The sequence below is a fragment of the Ailuropoda melanoleuca genome, chromosome 3 (assembly GCF_002007445.2).
Source record: "Ailuropoda melanoleuca isolate Jingjing chromosome 3, ASM200744v2, whole genome shotgun sequence".
Taxonomy (NCBI): domain Eukaryota; kingdom Metazoa; phylum Chordata; class Mammalia; order Carnivora; family Ursidae; genus Ailuropoda; species Ailuropoda melanoleuca.
In genome coordinates this window covers 26,583,643-26,608,545 of record NC_048220.1, presented here as the reverse complement: position 1 = coordinate 26,608,545, position 24,903 = coordinate 26,583,643, and the positions used below count along the sequence as shown (strand labels likewise).

General features: G+C 40.6%; 1 protein-coding gene across 6 annotated transcripts in view; it reads left to right on the top strand.

Annotated features, from left to right (window-relative positions):
- The window catches only part of BRD8 (bromodomain containing 8), a 33,140-nt gene that overhangs the window by 5,233 nt on the left and 3,004 nt on the right, over positions 1 to 24,903 (top strand). For 2 of the 6 annotated variants that reach the window (XM_034656067.1, XM_034656068.1), the window contains exons 3-23: positions 3,973 to 4,042; positions 4,891 to 4,940; positions 5,155 to 5,277; positions 5,389 to 5,469; positions 6,016 to 6,080; positions 6,773 to 6,909; positions 7,450 to 7,668; positions 8,069 to 8,213; positions 9,124 to 9,333; positions 9,755 to 10,035; positions 10,384 to 10,836; positions 11,133 to 11,226; positions 11,428 to 11,474; positions 12,241 to 12,455; positions 12,650 to 12,742; positions 12,934 to 13,002; positions 13,400 to 13,577; positions 14,318 to 14,422; positions 19,072 to 19,350; positions 21,465 to 21,728; positions 22,363 to 22,520. In XM_034656067.1, coding sequence (XP_034511958.1) covers positions 3,973 to 4,042; positions 4,891 to 4,940; positions 5,155 to 5,277; positions 5,389 to 5,469; positions 6,016 to 6,080; positions 6,773 to 6,909; positions 7,450 to 7,668; positions 8,069 to 8,213; positions 9,124 to 9,333; positions 9,755 to 10,035; positions 10,384 to 10,836; positions 11,133 to 11,226; positions 11,428 to 11,474; positions 12,241 to 12,455; positions 12,650 to 12,742; positions 12,934 to 13,002; positions 13,400 to 13,577; positions 14,318 to 14,422; positions 19,072 to 19,350; positions 21,465 to 21,728; positions 22,363 to 22,520 — 3,336 coding nt within the window. Of the gene's footprint in view, positions 1 to 3,972; positions 4,043 to 4,890; positions 4,941 to 5,154; positions 5,278 to 5,388; positions 5,470 to 6,015; positions 6,081 to 6,772; positions 6,910 to 7,449; positions 7,669 to 8,068; positions 8,214 to 9,123; positions 9,334 to 9,754; positions 10,036 to 10,383; positions 10,837 to 11,132; positions 11,227 to 11,427; positions 11,475 to 12,240; positions 12,456 to 12,649; positions 12,743 to 12,933; positions 13,003 to 13,399; positions 13,578 to 14,317; positions 14,423 to 14,894; positions 14,940 to 16,522; positions 16,914 to 19,071; positions 19,351 to 21,464; positions 21,729 to 22,362; positions 22,521 to 24,903 lie in introns of those variants that run through there. The other 4 variants (XM_011229277.3, XM_034656069.1, XM_034656070.1 and 1 more) reach the window with 3 other exon arrangements.

Genomic DNA, 24,903 nt, shown 5'->3' with positions numbered 1-24,903 from the left:
ACAAATACATGTTTTCTTTCTCCCCCTACTTTTTAAACACAGATGGTTTTATACTATACATACTGTTCTTTATCTTGCTACTGCTTCTCTTCTTTACTTTAACTTAGTATATATGAATCTCTCGTTCCTTTTTTTTAAGCAGCTGCATGGTATTGATGCAGATATACCATAATTTATTTAACTGGTACTCTATTTTTTTTTTTTTTTTTTTTTAGTTTTTTTTTTTTTTNTTGTCAGAGCGCATGCATACAAGCAGGGAGGAGCTGCGGGCAGAGGTAGAGGCAAGGCTTCCTGCTGAGCAAGGAGCCCAAGGCAGGACTAGATCCCAGGACTCTGGGATCATGACCTGAGCCAAAGGCAGACGCTTAACCGACTGAGCCACCCAGGTATCCCTGGTACTGTTTCTTTTTTTTTTCTGGTACTCTAGGAGTGCCTGGGTGGTTCAGTTGGTTAAGCATCTGCCTTTGGCTCGGGTCATGCCCAGGATCCTTGGATGGAGCCTGCATTGGGGTCCCTTTGGGGGGGGCAGTGGGAGAGGCTGCTTCTCCCTCTCCCACTCCCCCTGCTTGTGTGCGCTCTCTTTCTCTGTCAAATAAACAAAATCTTAAAAAAAGAAACAACAACAACTGGTACTCTATTAATGGACATTTGCTAATACAGATATAACCTTGCATAGTTACATACTAACTGAAAGCAGAATTATTGGGTCAAAGAATATATGTGTTCATAGTGTTTGATAAATATTTCAAATTGCCCTACTCAGAGGTTGTTTCGATTTATAATCCCATCAGTTAATATATCAGAATGCCTCTTTTTCTGTGTCCTGGTTGTTAGATATTTTTGATCTTTGACAGTATTGTAAAAGGTGAGAAATAGTTGTCATCCTTTTCATTTACATTTATCTTATGGTGAGTGAAGTTAAATATCTTCTTGTGTTAAAGAGCCACTTGTATTTATTTTTTTTTTGTGAACTGCTTTTTCCCATTTTTCTGCTTATTAGTCTTTAATTGGGGGAGGACTCATTATACATTAGGGAGATTAGCCATTTGTTTGAACTATGAGATGCATTTATTTTTTTTAAACAAGTGTGCTATTTGTCTTTGCTTATGGTAACATTTTTACATTAAGACTTTTATTTATTTATTTATTTTAAAGATTTTATTTATTTATTTGACAGACAGAGAGAGACAGCCAGCAAGAGAGGGAACACAGGCAGGGGAGTGGGAGAGGAAGAAGCAGGCTCCCAGTGGAGGAGCCCGACGTGGGACTCGATCCCAGAACGCTGGGATCATGCCTTGAGCCAAAGGCAGACGCTTAACTACTGTGCCACCCAGGCGCCCCACATAGACTTTTTTTTTTTTTTTTTAAAGATTTTATTTATTTATTTGACAGAGATAGAGACAGCCAGCGAGAGAGGGAACACAAGCAGGGGGAGTGGGAGAGGAAGAAGCAGGCTCATAGCAGAGAAGCCTGATGTGGGACTCGATCCCAGAACGCCGGGATCACGCCCTGAGCTGAAGGCAGACGCTTAACCGCTGTGCCACCCAGGCGCCCCCCCACATAGACTTTTAAAATGTAGTTTACTTATTAATTTTTTTAACAGTTCCTAGATTTTGTGATCTATTTAGGAAGTTCTACCCTAGTCTGAGATTATAAAATAATTCTGTGATTTCTTCTAGTACTTTCATGGTTAAATTTTTTTTTTAATATTTAAATTGTTGATTCATTTGGGGCTTTTCTTGGTCTAAGGTGTAAATTATGGATCAAACTTTATTTTTTGCTGTTAGCTAACCATATAATTATTTAATTTATAAAGGAAAAGAGCTGTGTAATACCATTATCTCAACACGAAATTTAAAAACATTTTTCTTTCTAAAGTTACGTAGCTTTTTGGGGCTCCTGGGTGGCTCAGTTGGTTAAGTGTCTGCCTTTAGCTTGGGTCATGGTCTCGGAGTCCTGGAATCGAGCCCCGCGTCGGGCTCCCTGCTCAGCAAGGAGCCTGCTTCTACCTGTCCCTCTGTCCCTTCCCCCAACTTACACTCTTTCTCTCCCCACCCCCCAATAAAATAATAAAGTCATTAAAAAAATAAAGTTACATAGTTTTTCAACCACATAGAGAAGTGTGGAGAATAATATATAGAGTATCCATGTACCCAGCCTGGATTTAATAAATCTTAATATTTTGTCATACTTTTTTTGGATCTTTTTCAAGATTTAAAAATTTTATTTATTTGAGAGAGATTGAGTGAGCGCATATGAGCAGGGAAAGGAGCAGAGGGAGAAAGAGAATCTCAGGCAGGCTCTGAGCTCAGCGGAGGGCTCAATCTCAGATCCCTCAGACCAAGAACTGAGATGAAATCAAGAGTTGGACGCTCAACTGACTGAGCCACCCAGACGCCCGTCTTTGGATCTTTTTTTTTTTTTTTTTAAGATTTTATTTATTTATTAGAGAGAGAGAGAGACAGCCAGCGAGAGCGGGAACACAAGCAGGGGGAGTGGGAGAAGAAGAAGCAGGCTCATAGCAGAGGAGCCTGATGTGAGGCTCGATCCCATAACTCCGGGATCACGCCCTGAGCCGAAGGCAGACGCTTAACCGCTGTGCCACCCAGGCGCCCCAGGAAAACTGGATCTTTTTAAAGAAATAAATATGGATACAATTAAAGCCACATACTCTTCCTTGATCCCATTCTAGTCCTTTTTTTATTTTTGCCTGTTTTTTTTTTTTTTGTATTTACAACCTTTTAAACAGTTGTATGGTTACATCATAGTAAAAAATTGTGTCATTTTTTTTTCTGTTAATATTATGTGGTACATGTTTTCCTTTTAACTACATACATTTTATAATTATTTTTATGGTCTATTTAACATTTTGTAGAGGTGAAATGCCATACGTTAAACATCCCTTGCAGGCATTTAGGAAAAACCTAACTGTTCGTTAGTCTGATCAAGTCTTCATGGTGCTTTCTTCTTGGTACTTCCTTCTTTGTTAGGTTATTTTTTAATAATATATTCCTAGGAGCTGTATTAATGGATCGAAAGATAGCTTTTTACTCTGGAATATAGTACAGATTGCTTTTCAAAAGACACATCTCTTCTAAAAGAACCAAAATCAACATAAAAATACTTGCCCAAATGAACAGAAATAATAATAGGTTCTATAATAGTACTAGGTTCTAATAATAGTACTAGGTTCTAATACCTTCACTTCACCCAGGAAATACATCACCTAGGAAAACTGTTTCTCAGGGCCCCTGGGTGGCTCAGATGGTTGGGTGTCTGCCTTCAGCTCGGGTCATGATCTCCAGATCCTGGGATCAAGCCCCACGTGCTCTCTCTGCCTCTCTCTCTGTCTCAAATGAATAAATAAAATCTTAAAAAACAAAAAAAATTGTTTCACAATGATTCATTCCCTCTGAATGAATTTTTTTTTTTAAAGATTTTTTATTTATTTATTCGACAGAGATAGAGACAGCCAGCGAGGAGAGGGAACACAAGCAGGGGGAGTGGGAGAGGAAGAAGCAGGCTTCCAGCGGAGGAGCCTGATGTGGGGCTTGATCCCATAACGCCGGGATCACGTCCTGAGCCGAAGGCAGACGCTTAACTGCTGTGCCACCCAGGTGCCCCCCCCCTTTTTTTAATTTGTCAGCACAAGCACAGGAGGTTTAGGGGGAGAAGCAAGGCTCCTCACTAAGCAAGGAGCCTGATGTGGGGCTCGAACCCAGGACCCTGGGATCATAACTCGGGAGCCAAAGGCAGACACTTAATCAAATGAGCCACCCAGGGGTCTCCCCTCTAAATGAATTTTAAGTGGTTGTGTCATTTTCCATTGTCACATATTTCAGAATACTTCCTGGTGGCAGTTTATCATTCTAAATTTTGTACTCCAAACCTTGAACTCTTAGCATACCTCCCCCCACCACCCTTTTTTTTCTTCCTATTTAGTGTGTAATAGGCTTTTCTCATTTTGCTTAGGGTATCAGTTAGCAGAGCAATCAAGCCGTTTGCAGAACCTGGCCGCCCTCCAGACTGGTTCTCTCAAAAAGTAAGTTCCCAAGCTAGTGCTCTTTTAGAGCAGTCTTAGAGATGTGAAGTGGGTTCTCTTCCAGGCCCTGCCCTTTAATCACAAGGCTTTTATACCTTGAAGAGGAAGCATAGTTGAGAATACCTTTTCATTTTTCCCACTGTTTGCCAATCAACACACTGTTGCCATGTGTGTTCATGTTATAAACTTTTCTTATCTGTGTAACATAACATGTAAGAGTCTAAGCTTGGGAGTTAGAAGATCTGGGTTTAATGTGACTTCACTTAGAATCTTTGGACCGCGATTCTGTTTTCTCATTCGTAAAGTAGAGATAAAAGTTGCTTCATGATGTAAAGTTTTAGTCAAGGTAACACGTATAAAGCACTTAGCATAGTGCCTTGCATATGGTAATTACTCGGTACATATTAACTATAAATATTGGCTTTTGGGTTGTTTTTCCCCAAATATACGAATTCTAGGTCAGAAGACTCCTTTTCTCTGTCCTGGTATTGAGTTTTTTGGTGTTTTTTTTTTTTTTTTTTAAAGATTTTATTTATTTGAGAGAGACAGCACGAGCAGTGGGGAGGGGTAGAGGGAGAAGCAGATTCTGCTGAGCAGGGAGCCTGATGTGGGACTCGATCCCAGGACCTGAGCTGGGATCATAACCTGAGCTGAAGACAGATGCTTAACCAGCTGAGCCACCCAGGTGCCCCCTGGTATTGAATATTTTTAACTGATATGACTGCAGAGTAATTTGCCCTCCTAGAAAATGTAGTTTTTCTCGCTAAGCCTTAGTCTGATATGGTAAAACTTTGAAAGGTTGCTCCTTTCCAGGCTTGCTCATCATTTTTTTACTTTTTTTCCCATAGCATTGTGCTTCCCAGTACTCAGAGCTTCTAGAGACCACTGAGACCCCAAAGTGAGTACAAAGCCAGGCATTCAAGCCCCATCTCTTTAGTGGAAAATGTTCACTGAGGAAGTCTGGTTTATATCTATTACTATTACTGGGTGATTAAAAATAGAGCAGAAGCTGTCTATGGTTAAATGGTGGAGAGACTCAAAGAAAGCAATTTGGAGTGAGAACAGATGTTCTCTTATTCAAATGTATGTGTTTGTTTTTAAATTTTCTACAGACGGAAACGGGGTGAAAAGGGAGAAGTGGTCGAAACAGTTGAAGATGTCATTGTTCGGAAATTGACTGCTGAACGAGTTGAGGAACTAAAGAAAGTGATAAAGGAAACCCAAGAAAAATACAGGTACTTATCAGAGAGAATACTAAGTGGTTGGGAGAGACCAAAAGGGCTGACTTCTTAAACTGGTCAGAATTTTTTGACCAAAAAACCCAGTTAACTTATTTCTCTTTCTAGACGGCTGAAAAGAGATGCAGAACTAATTCAAGCTGGGCACATGGACAGCAAACTGGATGAGCTTTGCAATGACATTGTGATGTGGGTTATATTGTTCTTCCTTTTGTACACCTTTCTCTTGTTTTACCGCCTTTTCACCTTAAGTAGTCTGGCTTATCTCCTCCATTTGCCATCTCTTTAGACTTGAGTGATTCTGGAAGGGAAAAGCTGCAGAGTGGCCTAGTAGCTGGGAGGGGGCAGTGAGTTGTAGAAGGTAATGTGATGGAATATTTCCATGTGAAGACATAACTTAGTTATAGCTTGAAAGGTGGGTTTGCCTATGAAGAACTGGTAGTTAGGCAGTACACTAAAAATTTTCCCATTTTGGGGGTGCCTGGCTGGCCAGTCAGAGGTTGCAACTCTTGATCTTGGGGTTGTGGGTTCGAGCCCCACATTGGGTATAGAGATTACCTAAAAGTGAAATCTTAAAAAAATTTAAAAAAACATTTCCTATTCTGCTGGTAAGGATTCTTTTTTAGGCCTTTCCTCCAGAAAGTGCTAGCCTGGCAAAAAATTTCCTTGTGAGGGCACTGTGACCTACGGAGGAACTAGAGCTGGCTAGGATCTTACTCTTACTTCCCTCTTTAGGAAAAAGAAATTGGAGGAAGAGGAGGCTGAAGTAAAGAGGAAGGCTACGGATGCTGCATATCAGGGTAAGCCGAACCTTGTGACTCTGTTTAACAATTTAACTATACAGTACTGCATGCTAGTAACAGTTGAAGACTACGTTGTAAGATAGAATCCATTGATGCCGATTTACTTGTGCACTCTTCTGTGTCCTCTTTACCAGTGTAAAAACATCCTTTTATATCCAGGAAGAAATTGTTGGAAAATGAGTTCTGCTCAGTTCTCACTAGACTTCGAGTCCTTTTAGGATACAAAGGCTTTATAATATAGATGTTGAACATCATTAAGTTTTTAGAATTCAAAGCTCTGTGAGGAGATTTAAGAATAGCCCACTCATTGGGTAAGAACTTAAGTGTTTGTAAGCCTAGGAATACATGCTCTGAGCCACCCAGCGAGATCTTTCCTCGCCTTGTTAAAAGCAGAAACTTAATAACTTGTTGAAGAGGACATTGAGGACTGTTTAAACCACTTTCCTACTTCAGGTCCCTTTGAGATAGTTCCGTGAGTTTGCTTAGTGTAAGAATTACACTTAGGAAAAACGAGTTTAAAAAGTTACCTATCTTCCAGAAGTGTTAAAGATTTCTAATCCAGACTCATAATGCTGCTTTAATTATGCAACCTTCCCATTTATCCTTTGTTATAATGTAACAGAGTAGTGTCTACTTTCATTTATTTAATCTTGAAGACTTAGTAATAATGGTTGTCTTTTATGTTCTAGCTCGTCAAGCAGTAAAAACACCCCCTCGGAGATTACCCACTGTGATGGTCCGCTCTCCTATAGATTCTGCCTCCCCAGGAGGTGATTATCCACTTGGAGACTTGACTGCAACCACTATGGAAGAGGCCACCTCTGGAGTGAGTATATTTTCATCTGCAGGAATTGATCAGCAAAGGGGCAATAAGCCAGCAGAGAGCTGAGTGATGAGGAAACCACTTTTGGCCTAGAGGCATTTTCCTCTCTTGGTCTGAATGCTAAAGACTTAATTTACCATGTTCTGTGCTCTAAGATAAGGATGGACCTAAAAATGTTGAGCCTTTTGACCTTTTGGGAGATAGGTAAAATATTACGTTAAGGAGTTGTTTATAAGTAAACTAGTCTTATAAAATTCCTGTGGAAGTAAGCGATAGTTTTCTTATAAACAGAATATTGGTAGTGATTAAGCAGATTGTAAAAGGCAGATTAGGTGGAATGTTTGGGTCATTGTGGGTTTGAGTGGGTGGAAGAGAAAAAACTGGGGGAAGAAAGGAGTGGCTGAGAGCAGGATGGGTAGAGGGTTTCTGGGCAATTTCACTCAGGACTAATAAAGTAATAGTTAGACACACTAACCCATCCAGATTAGTAGGGAACCTTCCAGAGTTTGAGAAGTCAGATAAAGGTTCTCTGTTGTCTCTTAGGTAACCCCTGGGACTTTGCCGAGTACCCCAGTCACCTCGTTTCCTGGGATTCCTGACACCCTTCCTCCAGGCTCTGCACCCTTAGAAGCCCCCATGACCCCAGTAACAGATGATTCACCCCAGAAAAAGATGCTTGGACAGAAAGCAACTCCACCCCCCTCCCCTCTGCTGTCAGAGCTCTTGAAGAAGGGCAGCCTCCTGCCTACTAGCCCCAGACTGGTATGGAGACTTCTGTGGGTGTTTGAGAGCTGTGGTGATTTAGTACTTTGGAAGGGAGTACCTGGGACCTAAAATATGACATGGAAAAAAAAAAAGTTCAAAAGAGAAAGAGATCTCCTAATTTTAAATGTTAATTTAAAAAACAAAAACAGAAACAAAAAACCAGTAAGTTGATAGTATCCTTGGGTCCTGAGTTACCTGAAACCACAATTATTTCAGTTCTCTTCTCCAGAGAACTCTTGTCAAGTAAGTTTTAAAAATTAGAGCTTCCCTTTGGTCTGAAATTATTCTCTTTGGATATTAACTTCATGAAGTTTGGTCAACTGCTGGAGCTTTTTTTTGGGAAGTGGTAGTAAAAGAAAGCTTGAGTGTAGCCTTCACCTCTATTCTTCCCTGGTAGGTCAATGAGAGTGAAATGGCTGTGGCTTCTGGCCACTTGAACAGTACAGGTGTCCTCCTGGAGGTAGGCGGGGTTCTTCCCATGATACATGGTGGGGAAATGCAGCAAACACCCAACACTGTTGCGGCCTCCCCTGCTGCCTCAGGTAAGTCAACACTTTTCCGTTACCTACTTTACTTCACAGGTGTTGATCATAGTATTGACTGTCTTTGGTTTCCGGCCTTCAGTAGTAAGCAACTGTCAATCATAGATGTGAAGTTCACCTTTCTTTGGCGCTACTTCACCTGTTAAACCACATAGTGGCCCAGATTGTAAATCCATTCTTGTCTTCAAAGTACTGATAGCTCTGCATGACCACAGCATAGCTATTGATGAGAAGAAGAGTGAAGTTAGTAGTGAAGCTGCTTCCCTGGGGCTTGCGAAATTATGGAGAGGTGCTAGAGATACCTGAGGTTATAGTACAGGGGATTGAGATTTGGAGCCAGAGAACTTGATTTAAATGTCAGGTGTGCCAAATACTGGTTTTGTGGCCTTGGATAGATGATTTAACTCGTGAACCTCAATTTGCTCTTTTATTAATTGCAGTGTTAATTAATAAAAGGAATTTTTTTTCACAAGGATGTCATGAGAATTAAGTGAGATAGAGAAAGTAAAGCAAGAAAAAAAAGCTTTACAAAATCTCAAACCTTAGATATGGATATTTGAATGGTGTTGAATTTGGGTGGTTTAAAGCATGCTTAACTGCAGAAGTGACAGATTATTCATACCAGTTTTTTGTGGTTTTGTTGTTACTGTTTAATTTTCTTCTGGGGAAAAATTACCACCAATTTTTCACACACATTGTGTGTTCTAGTGCTTTGGGTCATTCCTAACTTAGAAGATCTTTATTAGTAAGTTTGGAAAAAGTAAGGATATAGGTAATGAGCTTATTCAATAGAAGAATTCCTTTCATTCTTTGAGACTAGAAATTTTCTTGGTTGAGTCTTAAAGTGGCTATTGCTTCTTGTTCACATGCTTTCCTCTTACCTCATTTTGTATACCTCTTTGTCTGTTAGGTGCTCCCACTCTTTCCCGGCTTTTAGAAGCTGGTCCTACACAGTTCACCACTCCTCTTGCTTCCTTCACTACTGTTGCCAGTGAACCTCCAGTTAAACTTGTGCCACCCCCTGTAGAATCTGTGTCCCAGGCTACCATTGTCATGATGCCTGCGCTGCCAGCACCATCCTCTGCTCCGGCTGTCTCCACTCCTGAGAGTGTAGCTCCAGGTGCGTCCCTGACCCACGCCCTGAGCAGCCACTAGGTCCAAAATTTCATCTTGAGCTTCAGTTAGAGAAAGCTGACCTAAGAGCATCAACTCCAATTCAAATGCTTCTGTTCTGTTCTCCGTGGACATGTGCCATCTTTATCCTTAGAAAAACAAGAATTTGAGAAGATGTGGGTGGGCATTTATGTTTTGGGGGGAAAAGGGCTAAGTGTACAAATATGAGTGAACTTGAGAATGTATTCTCACCCTACTTGCTAGATAAAACTGGGGACAAGAAAACATACAGAGATGTAGATCTAAGATAACTTTTTTGAGCTTGAATGTGTGGGTACTTGACATCTGTCTATAGCCTTGGTTGATCTCCAGGTGGTCACTTGGTGTCAAATGAGGTTTTGAAATGCATTTCTCTTCCTATTATTCAGTGAGTCAGCCTGACACTTGTGTCCCCATGGAGGCTGTGGGGGACCCACATACTGTGACTGTTTCCATGGATAGCAGCGAAATTTCCATGATCATCAATTCTATCAAAGAAGAGTGTTTCCGATCAGGGGTAGCAGAGGCCCCTGGGGGATCAAAGGCTCCCAGTATAGATGGGAAGGAAGATTTAGATCTGGCTGAGAAGATGGATATTGCTGTGTCCTACACAGGTGAAGAGCTGGACTTTGAGACTGTTGGAGACATCATTGCCATCATTGAGGACAAGGTAACTATTCAGCAAAGCCCAAAAGAATCTCTCATGAGTCCTACATAGGCGTCTCTCCTCAGCCTCTCCTTGTTTCTTGTAGTAGAAATTACATAAACAAACAGTTCTACTTCTTCCCATCTCGCATCTCCTTAGTCCCAAAGCCCTTTGGTGCACACATTGGTCATCTCCCCAGCCATCTCTGTGTTACTGCTTTGCTCAGGACAGGTGCCTGTCCATTGGTTGCTTCTACTATATGGAGAAGATGGAGAGAGAAGCTACAGATTGAGGCCATCTCATTTGGTATAACAGAATTGAGGGACTTGGGCTTATTTCTGTGACTTCAACGGTGTATGTATTATGGGACAGGTAGATGATCATCCTGAAGTGCTGGATGTGGCAGCAGTAGAAGCGGCACTGTCATTCTGTGAAGAGAATGATGATCCCCAGTCCCTACCTGGCCCCTGGGAGCACCCTATCCAGCAGGAGCGGGACAAGCCAGTATCTCTCCCTGCACCAGAGATGACAGTCAAGCAAGAAAGGCTGGACTTTGAGGAAACAGAAAACAAAGGAATCCATGAACTGGTAGACATCAGGGAGCCCAGTGTTGAGATTAAAATGGAGCCTGCAGAACCAGAACAAGGCCTCTCGGGTCCTGAAATAGTAGCTGGAGTTGTTCCAGCCACAAGTATGGAGCCACCAGCACTCAGGAGTCAGGACTTAGATGAGGAACCCAGAAGTATTGCCACTGGAGAGATGACTGAAGCAGATGTTTCCAGTGGGAAAGGCGATGAGACTGCACTTACAACTGTGAAGACAGAGGTATTTAAAATCAGGGGCTGGGAGGATGAAGGGTTATACCTTAGGTAAGAAGGGACTGTTCACGCCATGGGTTTTCCTCTTGCGTTCCTGAATTCTCACATGGTTGATGTGTCCAAAGCCCACAGCTGTGATTATTGCTGTATATGCTTATCCCATTACTTGTAAGGTGACCATTAGATTCCTGTTACATGGGTAGGACTTAGAACTTCTTCTGTAGTCTTGTCATTGAAAAATAAACTTGTATCAGCAGAAGTGATATATCAGTATTTAGGGTATTTATTCTTTTTGGTCTTCAGGCATCCCCTGAAAGCATGTTGTCTCCATCACATGGCTCCAATCCCATCGAAGATCCTTTAGAGGCAGAGGCTCAGCACAAGTTTGAAATGTCAGGTAAATAATAAGGCCAGGAAATCTGTACTCTGTAACTAACTTGAAATCCTTTGCTTTGGCTTCTGAGGGATTGTGGGTTGTGGGCAAGTAGAGGAGGTAGAATAGGTCAGCATGGAAAGGAGAGCTGCAGGGGATTATTGTCCATAGGAAGGGGGAGGCTGAGGTGGAAAAATCTTCAGGTAGTCTTTCTCTCCTCTGCAGACTCATTGAAAGAAGAATCAGGGACTATTTTTGGAAGCCAGATAAAGGTATTTCAGACTTTTCTTTATTCCTCTTGCTGTGTGACTAGATTTCCTGATAGCACTACCTTTTTAATGAATTATAGTAAACGTGCATCTTATTCTCTGAGATGAGACTGATTAAGGAGTTCCATGGGGAAAAATTGCAGTGGACATTTAGGCATACTGGCAGTACTGTGGCCACATGTGCTTCCCATCTGAAAGAGTTCATGAGCATCACACAGAGCTTTCTTTTGCATATAATGCACAATAAAGCTTTGATACCTCCAGAGTGATTTGGAGTAAATAGGGATGCCAGAGTCAGGGAGAGTATATAAGAAATCAGATTATTAGTTACACTATCCAAAGAAAATTATCCAGAATTTTCTTTTTAGAATTACTAAAGTAGTGGAAATTAACAGATTTAAAGTAATGCGATGTGAGCTTGCTCCATCAGAGGAGATGCGAAATAAAAACTATTTTTGATAACTTTGTATCCAGGGTCAGAGTTCTCTCAAGAGCAAGGGGAAAGAAGGAACGCCTCTTAGCTTAGTCTTAAGTAAGTAGCTTTTTTTTCCTTCCTTTTAAAAAAGATCCTGGGTCTTATTCTTTGTCCAGGTTCTATATTACTTGATCAGTGAGTGTACGTAGATGGTAGTGTAAGTGATAGGGGGCTCAGTCAGGAAGCAGCATGAGGCCATTTTCTAGAACTGATCTAACCCAAAAGACCATGTTTAATGACGCTTTGCTGGATAGCTTTGCTTGCATTTGTTGACCGGAGCACACTGTGTCTAAGGATGCCCCAGGTGAGGATGAGGAGGAAGATGGAGTCAGTGAAGCGGCCAGCCTAGAGGAGGCTAAGGAAGAAGATCAAGGAGAAGGCTATTTGTCAGAAATGGATAATGAACCCCCTGTGAGCGAGAGTGATGATGGCTTTAGCATTCACAATGCTACTCTGCAGTCCCATACACTGGCAGACTCCATCCCCAGCAGCCCTGCGTCTTCACAGTTGTGAGTATCTGAGATTCTTCTTTGAGGTCAAGACAGTGAAGGTGAGAAGTAGGCGACGACCTTTTTCTTCAGTCTTCATCTTCCCTTTCTTGGCCTGGAACTAATAGTTGACAAGAAATGATTAGGATTTTTTAAAATTTTTTTTATTTTTTGGACTTATGCCTAATGGGACTCCTTTGCTTCTTTTATTTCAGCTCTGTCTGTAGTGAAGATCAGGAAGCTATTCAGGCACAGAAAATTTGGAAGAAAGCTATCATGCTTGTATGGAGAGCTGCAGCTAATCATAGGTGAGTTTTACCAATCAGTAGGAATATTTTCTCCTGCTCCTCCTCCGTTTTAGTGACTAGAAAAAAGCCTGGGTGGTTTTATGTGGGATTGGTGGCGTTGACTTTTACAACCTTCAGCTACTTAAATCAGGTTCCCTCACCTGTGCTTCTGAAGGATAAGTCAGTAATTGCACCTTACTCTTTTTGGACAGATATGCCAATGTCTTCCTGCAGCCTGTTACAGATGATATAGCACCTGGCTACCATAGCATTGTACAGAGGTAAGCCATTATCCTTTCAGCATGCTGACTTGCCTGAATTTGAAAGTTGTTCAGTCTTAGTGGATTTTTACTTTAGATGGTATGTTTAAAGCAAGTGTTTTTGATGTGAGTAAAGGTGACCATGTGGTAAATTGATCATTTCAGTGGCTGGATCACCAAAGATAGTACAAAAGAATTAACCCTCTTTATTACCTTTTTTAGCCAGTACTTATTACAAAGGTTGACTTTGGTTTTTGGATTAAGTGCATGTTGTGGGGTGAGGAGGGATTGTCATTTCAGTCCTGGCAGCTAAGACTAAGGGTATGCACGAGAAGATATGTATGGTATTAATATATTTGGATCCAGTTGAGTCCTCTTCCCCTCCATTTACCTGTTGCTGCTGTTGTTTTGTTTTTAGGCCTATGGATTTGTCAACTATTAAGAAAAACATTGAAAATGGACTGATCCGCAGCACAGCTGAATTTCAGCGTGATATTATGCTGATGTTCCAGAATGCTGTAATGTATAATAGCTCGGACCATGATGTCTATCATATGGCAGTAGAAATGCAGCGAGATGTCTTAGAGCAGATTCAGGTACTTTGAAGGTCTTTAGTGTTTTAGCAAGGATGAAATGAAAATGCTCAGGGGAAGAATTCATACTGATGTCAGGAAAGGGTGCTGGTGGCTTTTAATTGGAATAGTCTTTCAGGGACACAGGAACATAAAATTTTGTTCTTGATGTTGGATTCATGTTGGTTTTCTCATGTTGGTTTGGTAAAAGAACTATGAGAATATTCTGCCTTTCTTGGGCAAATACGTGAGTTTACTGAAGTTTTTAAATATTTGGGGGGAGTAATTTTTTTATAAAATGGTGAATGCATATTTTTAAATTACATTAAGTATGTATATAGTCGACCGTCAAATGGTTTCTTCTTCCTTTTTTATCACATATAGTCTACTTCTGTAGTTGCATTACCAGGGACCATTTGGGATATTGAACTTCAAGGGATGATGTCTATTACCTGCATAGTCTGCTAAATTAAATTACCTAATGGCCTTTGGTTCATCTAGGTTTTTTTTTCTCTTCCTCATTCTTAAGAGATAGTTATTCTGTATTATAGCGAAAAAGTTAAGAGATATTTGGCACTTAGATCCTTTAGCATGCACAACTAGAATTAAAATCTAATATGCTAAACTTTCAGTCAGTCGAGAAGTATTTGAATGCTGTTTGCAGACGGATATTAAATGAAGTCCCATTTACAAAGCCAAAGGTGTCTTAATTCTACCCTCCTGGGTCAGGTCTCAAGGGCCAACTGTCTTTCTTTTCCCTGTAGCAATTCCTGGCCACACAGTTGATTATGCAGACATCTGAATCTGGAATCAGTGCTAAAAGTCTTCGAGGGAGAGATTCTACCCGCAAACAGGATTCTTCAGAGAAGGTGAGGGGACAAGAAAGAGCCTGTATAGCAGTGTTCCAAACTAGAAGTCTGAAGCATCCAAGGAGCCTTAGGTTACTACTTGGTACTTGGTGACTGCTGGGCTTCTGTATTTCAATGGTGTATAGACATATAAATCTTTGGATATACTCATCCAAACGTTGAAGACACTTGCTGTGACTGAAAGGCCCAGTCAGTCACATGAGAAATTGTGAGCTGAATGAGTGCATTATTAATTTCTCTGAGTGAGTGCTTGCAAGGTGGGGGAAATGACGTTTGCAGCAGTTGGGGACCGTCAGTTCCTGTTCCAGAAAGCATAATGGCCAAACTGCTTTTGGATCTCTTTCCTCTTGTTCTTGAGTTTTTAAATTTTGTCTTTGTGTGTGTGGTGCTTGTGTCTCTGTCCTGAGGTTTGGGGTGCTTACGGCTGAGAGTTTCTGTGGAACCTGATCAGTGTTTGTTTGTCCTCTAACAGGACAGTGTCCCCATGGGCTCTCCTGCCTTCCTTCTCTCTCTCTTTGTAAGTATTGAATGGCAAGGGGTGGTGTTGCCACAAAGATTCTCAGCTCCTGCTGGGGGTGGGTGGCAGAGGGAAATCCAACATGCAGACTGTGGCAGTGTCTTGGACTTCTCTTTATTCAGGTCATTGAATAAGAATCTGTCTCATTTTCTGCATTCCTGTCTTTCTGCATGTGTGTGTGTGTGGGCTGGGTAGGGACTATTTATGAGTTCACTGGACTGAAATGAGGTATTCTTGGTAAGGATCTAGGATGCACCTGCTCATTTTTGACTCCACCTTTTGCCAATTCTTTTCCTGTAAATAAGATTGCTCAGAGCAGCAGCTGCTAGCTGGCTTTTTATAAGTGTTTATAAGTGTTTCTCATACCAGCAACATTAAGTTGCAAAACTGATGCCTGATACACAAATACTTAGTATAATTTAAATAAGAATCTTAGTAACAGTGAGTACTGCATACAGTGGTGGCTGGTAAAATTAGAGCTAAACTTAGTAAAGCTAGCCCTGAAGACTTACTATTTTCCTCTGTGAATTGAACTACCCTCTGGATCTGTGTTCATTATGGGGCACTGAGCATGATGTAATGGAAGAGCATCAGCTCGAAAAACGCATGATCTTAAACTCACTGGATTATCTCTTTGAACCTTGTTTTCCTCATCTGTATAATGAGGTACCTGTCCAGCCTACCTCACAGGGATGTTGTGAGGATAAAATGAGATCAAGGTATGGAACTGGCTTGAAAAAAATTAAAGTGTTAAATAAATGCAAGGTGTTATTTTTATCTTTAATGTCGCCTCAAAGGCAACTTATGTTCATGAGCTCTGAAAATTTTAGAGTCCTTGCATGTTAGAAATGTAAAAATGGCCGAGCCCAGCAGAAGTGTTCACTAATTCATCTTGCCTACAGGCGTCAGCCTGTACCACGGACGGAACACTGTAATCTTCCTTCTTTCTTACTGGCCTGCAACAGTGACTCTGGATCCCCAAGCAATTGGCTGGCTGTTGCAAAGCTGGTTAATAGGATCTTTTATCTATTGAAGACAGCAAAGTATTGCACAAGAGGAAGGAGCTGGGCTGCAGGGAGAGAGCAGCAGATGGAAAGAAGCCTTCTGATTGTCCTGATCTCATGGAAAACAACTGTCAGGAGGTGCTAGGGAACTAGTGCCAGGGTCAGTCTGCAGGAAAGGCCTTTCTTATAGGGACCAACAGCTGGACAGGTATGTTAGCCAAGAATCTCGCTATCCACTGCCCTTTCTGACCCTCTCACCTTTCTTTTACTCTGCCTGTTCCTTTGAACATGGTTTGGGGCCTGGGTGGGATGACTAATGGTCATTCTTTGGGACCCCAGGTGAACCCCAATGACCTCTGGTGTGCAGGAGCAAAATGTCCTGCATTTCCTCTCATAGACTACCAGGAGTTTTTTAGCCCACTCTGTGGGAAGACAAATCTGTACCTCTCATTTCCTGGATTTTTCTGCTGATTCTCTTCCCTCTTCCCCAAGAAACCATATCCCCAGCATTGTTGAAACTTTCTCTTACCTCCTAATCAACTCACTCATGCTCCTTTTCTTTGTCTGCCTGTCATCTAGGATGGGGGCACCAGGGGGCGCCGCTGTGCCATTGAAGCAGATATGAAGATGAAAAAGTGAAGCTTCAGAGTATCCTCATTGAGCTGAACCTGAAGTAAAAGTAAACAAGATGGAGCTTGGGCTTGTCGGCCCAGTTCCAGAAGTGGAAGTTACAGAAGAGGAGGCACCTGGGCCATGTGACATGAGCTGGGGAAACTCTCTCAGAGAGTTGGAGTAGCACAATTGCCTGTTGTAGGGCAAAAATCATGGGCTGTGTTAATGTCCTAATGTGTAGCTAGCAGATTGTAGCTAGTTTGTACTGTCCGGTGAAGTGTACAGACTTTTTAAAAAAAAACCAAAACACCTGTGAAGTGTGTGTGTACACAATAAACTGAAAGTAAAGAAAACTCTAGCCTTTGGTGTGTTCTGTGTGTGTATGTGTGTGTGAGAAGCTTGAGATTTTTTTCTGCATGATAATTGTTTTATCATCTGTGGAAATGAGATGATGGGGGGGGAGTGGTGTTATAATGTGAACTGTTCAACAGCCTGGAGAAGGTAAGATTGAATTTATAATTAATGTTTTAAAATGTTGCATTGTGTATTGAGGATGATCCTATTCAGCTTTTCTTGAATGTTTGGGAAAACTTAAGGTTTTCAGAGTTCTTTTGATGGCATTGCTTTTAATTGAAGATTAGAGCATGGATGGAGGTAGCACTGACTTTTATTTCAGACATTTGTCCTACTTAGTGTACTATGTAGTATTTGCAGATGGTATTTCTAGAACAGTATAGCACTGTTTCCTTCCTGATTCTATATGTAGGGTTCTTGTATATTTTAGAATTAATTGCTATTTGAAGCCTAAAATCAGTTTAAGAGTTAGGAAATTTATCATCTGAGTTTATTCCAACTTTTGTTACTAAATAAAAATTAACTCCGTGAAATGAACCAGTTATGAGCCTTTTGTTATACAGAAATGGACATTAATAGGGTATTGTCTAGTACATTGAGTTTTCTTGAAAAAGATGTGTTTTAGAAAGATACTAGAAGTCACAGATCTTTCTGACTTAAACTATAAAGCTTATTAAGATTCTAAGGAAGTAGAAGATACAGTCTTGTGGGGTGATAGGAATTCAGTCAATCCAGGAATTAGAAGATTAGTAACTATTGTATAGGGGCTCCTAGGTAGCTCAGTCAGTTAAGCATCTTACTCTTGGTCTCAGCTTAGGCCTTGATCTCAGGTTCAAGTCTCAATGGGCACAACGTTGGGCGTAGAGCCTACTTAAAAAAAAAAAAAAATCCCAAAGCAATCTACAAACTTGCATGTGATACAAACAGTGAAGCCCTAAAGATGGGAGAAGATTGTAGAGGAGATCCATTAAAGGATATAGATTTTGGGTTGGTAGAGAAGGTGACAGATGTGCTTAATAGTAGATTGGATTAAAGGTCAAACTTACCAGGAGGCTATGGCATTTTTTCAGGAACAGAGGATGGGCATTGAGAAAAATTACTGTGGTTGAAAATTGAGAAGTGGGCTTGCGTACTGAATATAGGAGAAGTAAAGAAGATTAGGAAAATAGTGTTGATATGGGGGAAAAGAGAATTTGGGAAGCAAATGATTTTGGAGATATTCAGGAAGAGAAGTGAATTTAGTTAGAAATGTTGAGTTGAGCAGATGGTAGGGCACCTAAAGGGAATTGACCTTTGGGTACATGGAAAAATGAGACCAGAAAGCACATAAGAAGTAAAGGTGGAGATATGGGAGCTATTTGAGTAGAGATCAAAGTTGAAACCTCAAAATATAGACATTATTTGACGTATTAATGAGGAAGCAGAGGCCAAGCAAGAACATAGAAGAAGGATTTCCTGCAACTTGTAAAAGAGAGAGGAGAGGAGTGCCTGGGTGGCTCAGTCAGTTAAGAGTCTGATTCTTGATTTCAGCTCAGGTCTTGATCTCAGGGTCATGAGTTCAAGTCCCTCGTTGGACTCCATGCTGGGCGTGGAGCCTACTTAAAAAATAAGCGGGGGCGGGGAGAGGAGAAAGGGGTAAGAAAACCAGGATAGTGTAGTGTAATGAGAGAAAGGGAAGATAGTTTTAAAACTTGATACTGTACTCATTCTGAGGAGTGAGTTGGATATGACCAGAAGAATGCCACAGATAAAGTATGTTTTGAGGATTCAATGGTTGATAGATTTAAAATGTCTATACACTGAGCAAAACATCTCTTGTCCCTCAAATGTATTGTCTTCCAGTTGAGTTTAAGGGTGATTTGCGATAGAGGAATTCTGTTCAGCTATCTATGCTTCTGTTCCTTTCTTTTGGAGTGTGAGGAAACCCAAGAAAAAATCACTGGGTAATACTTCTGTTACACTTTGACATGGGGCTTTTACAATTTATTCCGAATGACAAACATTTCATTTCCTGATATTTCCCTTCAGCTAGCTTTTATTCTTTGTAATGGTGAGTAGAAAGAAGTTTCTGATCCCTTGTCTTTCTACTGGACGTTGGAGATGAAAATGCCTTAGAAATAGCTGTATGAGTGAATTTAACACATTTTTCTGTGTATTTACAGATGGGGCGTGAGTGGGTTTGGTTCGATTCGGAGCAAGACTATCCCAATGACTCTGAGCTGAGCAACGACTGCAGGTCCCTCTTCAGCTCATGGGATTCCAGTCTGGATCTTGATGTGGGCAGCTGGAGAGAAACTGAGGAGCCAGGGGCTGAGGAACTAGAGGAAAGCAGCCCAGGGAGAGAACCTAGTGAGCTGCTTGTGGGGGACGGAGGCAGTGAGGAATCTCAGGAAGAGGCAGAGCAAGTCAGCCGTCAGAATCTCCTCCACTTTCTTTCTGAGGTAATGGGGAGCCATTATTTCCAGAGTTGAAAGAGTCCCAACTTTCTAAGAGAATGCTTACTCATACATATTTCTACCACTCTTAATATTGTTTACTAAAATGCAAACTCCACAGTGGCAGGAACTAAGTTAATTGTTATGTCTCTAGCACTTGGTGCTAATAACAAAATATGTGCTGAATATATACTTTTTTTTTTTTTTAAAGATTTTTTATTTATTTATTTGACAGAGATAGAGACAGCCAGCGAGAGAGGGAACACAAGCAGGGGGAGTGGGAGAGGAAGAAGCAGGCTCATAGCAGAGGAGCCTGACGTGGGGCTCGATCCCATAACGCCGGGATCACGCCCTGAGCCGAAGGCAGACGCTTAACCGCTGTGCCACCCAGGCGCCCCTGAATATATACTTTTTGACCAAATGTTGTAAGATCCCAGTCATTAGGAGCCCAAGATCATAGGAAGTGGAATTTCCGTACACAGAACTGCCTTATGAATATCTGTTGCAATTCATTTTTCAGAGTCATGGGAGATGACACCCGAACTCTTTGAAGGTCATAACATTATGACTTCAAGGCAATATTTTACATTGTCCTTATTACCCTGGTTTCAGGTTGAGGGCCAGAAATAAACCAAATTGGACAGTTTATATTTATGTGGCAACTTCACACATTCAAGAGAACCTAGGCGAAGATCAGTGAGAATCCATTTTATGTGTTGCTACTTCTTTCTGCATCATCTGTGGCAAACAAAATTTTCAGCAGTTTTCTAGACTGCCACTCCCAATTGATCAGAGTTGACACTTGACATGAAAAATTAGAGCATAAGCTCTTTGAAGAGGCAAGAACCATATTTATCTTGTTTACTGTTAGGTTCCTAGCAACTAGTCCATTGTCTGGGTATCTGGGTTATTTTATACATTTTGTTTATTTTTTTAAAAGATTTTATTTATTTATTTGATTGAGAGCACAAGCAGGGGGCGTGGCAGGCAGAGGGAGAGGGAGAAGCAGGCTCCCCACTGAGCGGGGAGCCCCTTGTGGGGCTCGATCCCAGGACCCCGGGATCATGACCTGAGCCAAAGGCAGATGCTTAACTGACTGAGCCACCCAGACACCCCTATTATACACATTTTATTTTATTTTTTTTTAATGTTTTTTTATTATGTTAGTCACCATACAGTACATCCCTGGTTTCTGATGTAAAGTTCGATGATTCATTAGTTGCGAGTAACACCCAGTGCACCATGCAATACGTCACCAGTCTCCTTACTACCCATCACCAGTCTATCCCATTCCCCCACCCCCCTCCCCTCTGAAGCTCTCAGTTTGTTTCTCAGAGTCCATAGTCTCTCATGCTTCATTCCCCCTTCTGATTACCCCCCCTTTCTTTATCCCTTTCTTCCCTTACCGATCTTCCTAGTTCTTATGTTCCATAGATGAGAGAAATCATATGATAATTGTCTTTCTCTGCTTGACTTATTTCACTTAGCATTATCTCCTCCAGTGCCATCCATGTTGCAGCAAATGTTGAGAATTCGTTCTTTCTGATAGCTGAGTAATATTCCATTGTATATATGGACCACAGCTTCTTAATCCAGTCATCTGTTGAAGGGCATCTCGGCTCCTTCCATGATTTGGCTATTGTGGACAATGCAGCTATGAACATTGGGGTGCATATGGCCCTTCTCTTTACTACGTCTGTATCTTTGGGGTAAACACCCAGTAGTGCAATGGCTGGGTCATAGGGTAGTTCAATTTTTAACTTTTTAAGGGACCTCCACACTGTTTTCCTGAGTGGCTGTACCAACTTGCATTCCCACCAACAATGTAGGAGGGATCCCCTTTCTCCACATCCTCTCCAACAACTGTTGTTTCTTGCCTTGTCAATTTTTGCCATTCTAACTGGCGTAAGGTGGTATCTTAGTGTGGTTTTGATTTGAATTTCCCTGATGGCTAATGATTTTGAACATTTCTTCATGTATTATACACATTTTAAATGATGGAATGAATGAGTTAATCTCTTTGCATCTCAAACTGAGTCATAGTGGCAGTATAATCATGTAACATTATTGATAGTAGATAATGGTTTCCACTGGTGTTCCTCTGCATACTATGATTGCAGGTTGCTTATTTAATGGAGCCATTGTGCATTAGCAGTAAAGAATCAAGTGAAGGTTGCTGTCTTTCATCTGGTACCAGACAACAAAAGGGAAGGGAAATGGAAGCTACTGAAGGAGAAGAGTCATGCAGAAAGCCTGAACAGCCTTCAGCTAGGGTAGACCCCTTGGTAGCTAAGAAGTCACTGGAAGAAAATGGAAGGCCAGAGGTGACTTCAGCTCCCTCAGAGATTTATGCAATTCAGCGACTATCCATGGAGAGTGAAGAGGTGAGTAAGTAACTTAAACCAGATGGCTGATTGGTCCTCTGCCCAGGGAGGCAGAACACAGTAGTTACTGCACATAGGCTAACCACAGAGAGTTCAGCAGCCTGGTTGCAAATCTGGGTTTCAGCACCACTTAGCTGTGTGACCTTAGATGTGTCAGTGAACATCTTAAAACCTCAGTTTTTCTGCTGTAAATGGAATAGTGCTCTCTCTATCTTAGGTTTGCTGTGAAGTTTAAGTGAGACATTTCTTGTAAAGCACTTTGTTTATTGCCTAGCTCACAGTGAGCAATCAGTAAAATTTAGAATGCCATTATGATGAGTATTAGACCAGCAACTCCAGGGCCACAAGTCATACTGACAGTTTTAAAAATACAGCATCTTTCTAGAAATTAGTATATTGCTGTTTCATTTTTTTTCTTGGGATACAGAATCACAGTTCTCCAGCCAAATTATTACTAAGAATTCATTGACTAAGGTCTGGTTAAGTCACCTTTCTCTAATCTCTTTTATAGCTTTATGTAGTTGACCCTTTCCACCTTAAAGTCAGCCCTCATTTACCCCATGCAGGGTAAATTTACTATCTTGCAGATAGTAAATCTCTTTCTAAAATTCTCCTTGTTTCCTGGCATTCCCAGGGGGAGGTTCATCAAGAATCCAAAGAGGAGGACCAGGGTGAAGGGTATGTGTCAGAGATGGAAGACCAGCCCTCTTCAGGTGAGTGTGATGATGGTTTCAGCATTCAGGAGACTCCTCTGGTGGACATCCTTTTCAGCCGTGCTACTTCTTCAAAGTTGTAAGTATGGATTTTTATCCAAGGTTGTTAAGATTCAGACTTTTACTTCTGTTTATGCCTATTTGAATTGAAACCATGAATATGAATTACTTTTGTAAAATAATAAAAGGAAATTAAAATTAGAAAACACTAGAAACAGAATTAAATATAATTTTATTGTATAAATAAAAGTCTATGTTTTCCACTTATAAAACAAATCTGTTTCAGGTATCTGGCTGGCTCAGTCAGTAGAGTGTGTGACTCTTGATCTAAGGGTTGTAAGGTTGAGCCCCATGTTAGGCATAGAGGCTACTTTAAAAAAAATCTGTTTCATCAACATTGAGAATCTCTTTCATAAATAATCTTTCTCTATTTTTTTAAAAAGATTTATTTATTTGAGAGAGAGAGAGCACGCATGAGGCAGGGAGGGGCAAAGGGAGAGGGAGAGAGAAACCTTAGCAGACTGCATTCAGCACAGAGCCTGATGTGAGGGCTTGCTCTCACAACTCTGAGATCACGACCGGAGCCAAAACCAAGAGTCGGATGCTTAACCAACTGTGCCACCCAGGCGCCTCTATAACCTTTCTCTTTAATTACTATATTTATTCTGGAAACATTGGTTATTCAGATTGTCCCTCAAGTCTAATACTGAAACTGTACTTCTTTCAAAAATACTAAAACAGCTCCTTGTAACTTGAAATTAAAAATTATTTTGAAGTTTTGATCTCCTTTGTTTCTTTTTCACAGATCCTGGGGAATTGTTTATATAATTGTCTTCTTATAAATAATTATGAAGCTAAAGGGCACACTTTGGAATCTTAATTTTTTTTTTTTAGTAAAGGGAATTTCTTTTAAAATCAGGGGAAAAAATGTTTTTGTTATGGTAATAAATAGTTCCTTTTCTGGGCCTGGTCTTGTATCTATCTACTGAGGGAAGATAGCATGAAGTGTTGTTTAAGTAGCAGATTTCAAAATTTTATTATGCAAGTAGAACACAGCTTAATACCCAGGTTGTTGAAGAATTGCTTCCTTTGCTTTTCTGTAACTCCCTGTGTAAGTATGAGCAGAGGACATATGATTACTATCCAAAAAACAGGAAATCTCAAATCTGGGACATTTTATTTCATGACATTTTAGTACCTTGCGTGGCAAAATCCACACTCTTATTTTAGGATTTAGGATAAACATGGAATATTTATTAGAAAGCAGTAGATAATAGTAATTGACTCTTCTTGACCAGATGGCTTAAGGGGAGATAGAAAGCTGAGTTCTTATGTTATAATCAGGCAAGCTTAAAACTACTTTGAAAGCTAGATATTCTCCAGGCTCCTCTTTTCTCGGTTCTCTCTTAGTTGGTACTAACTCTCAGGAAAAATAGAAATAGAGCCTGTGGAGCGCTACTCCTTTCCTGCAGGTCCTTTCCATTCCCACATTTTTACTTGTAGTTTCTTGGCATGCATTTCCAAATAGGTGGAAATAAAGGTAAGCTAGGGATTATTTCTTAAAATATTGCAAAGGTGATCATTTATGAGGTTACAAAACCTAAGGCAGTACCTTTCATATGATGGAAACTTAATACCAGTTGTGTGGATGTATGAACAAAAAATGCCCTGGTACCAAAGAACTATTATTCCTTCTGGGTGACTGACCAAAAACAAAGGAAGAGGTTTGTTTTGGTCTTTAAATGCCTTGTTCTGATAGGGTTCTGGATTTAAGGACAAGTTGATTTTTGTGTATATAATTTAGATGCAGTTGAGATACTATATCCTGAAACTGGGTAGTTGTTTGTAATTGCTCAACTTGGAGAAAGATAAAATGAGATGTGAGTTGTGCTCAAGTGGACACACACAGTATGGTACATAAAGCACAAAGAGGATATAAAACATCAGGTGTGAGAAGAACCCATTTTGAGAGATTAATGCAGTAGTAGGAAGTATAACATAATGTTAAGCTTTGGAGTAAACAGAAAACTTGTCAACTGGGAAGATTATAAGGTGAAATAAAACAATGGACAGTAGCACCTGGAAGAAAAAATAAACTAGACAATTTATTGGCCCAGAGAAGGAAGGGCCATGAAGAAAAATGAAATTTTCTTAGGTATTTTCTTAGTGAAAAGGAGAAATATGTAAATTGTATAGCACTCAGATGAAACATAAGAGAATTCCCTAAGATGTGAAACCAAGTATTTCTCAGGAAACATAGGAGAAATACTTATTAATGTGGCATATTTCTGCATAAACATAGGACCAGATTCATTTCTGAAATACTTAATACTATGAAATATTTGAGCACTTACTATGTGCCAGGCACTTAGGAAGCATCAGTGAACAAAGACTACTTTCATACACAAGTTTTTTTGAGTCACAAGTGCTGAAGAGCAAATCAGCGAGAGTCCTAAAGACAG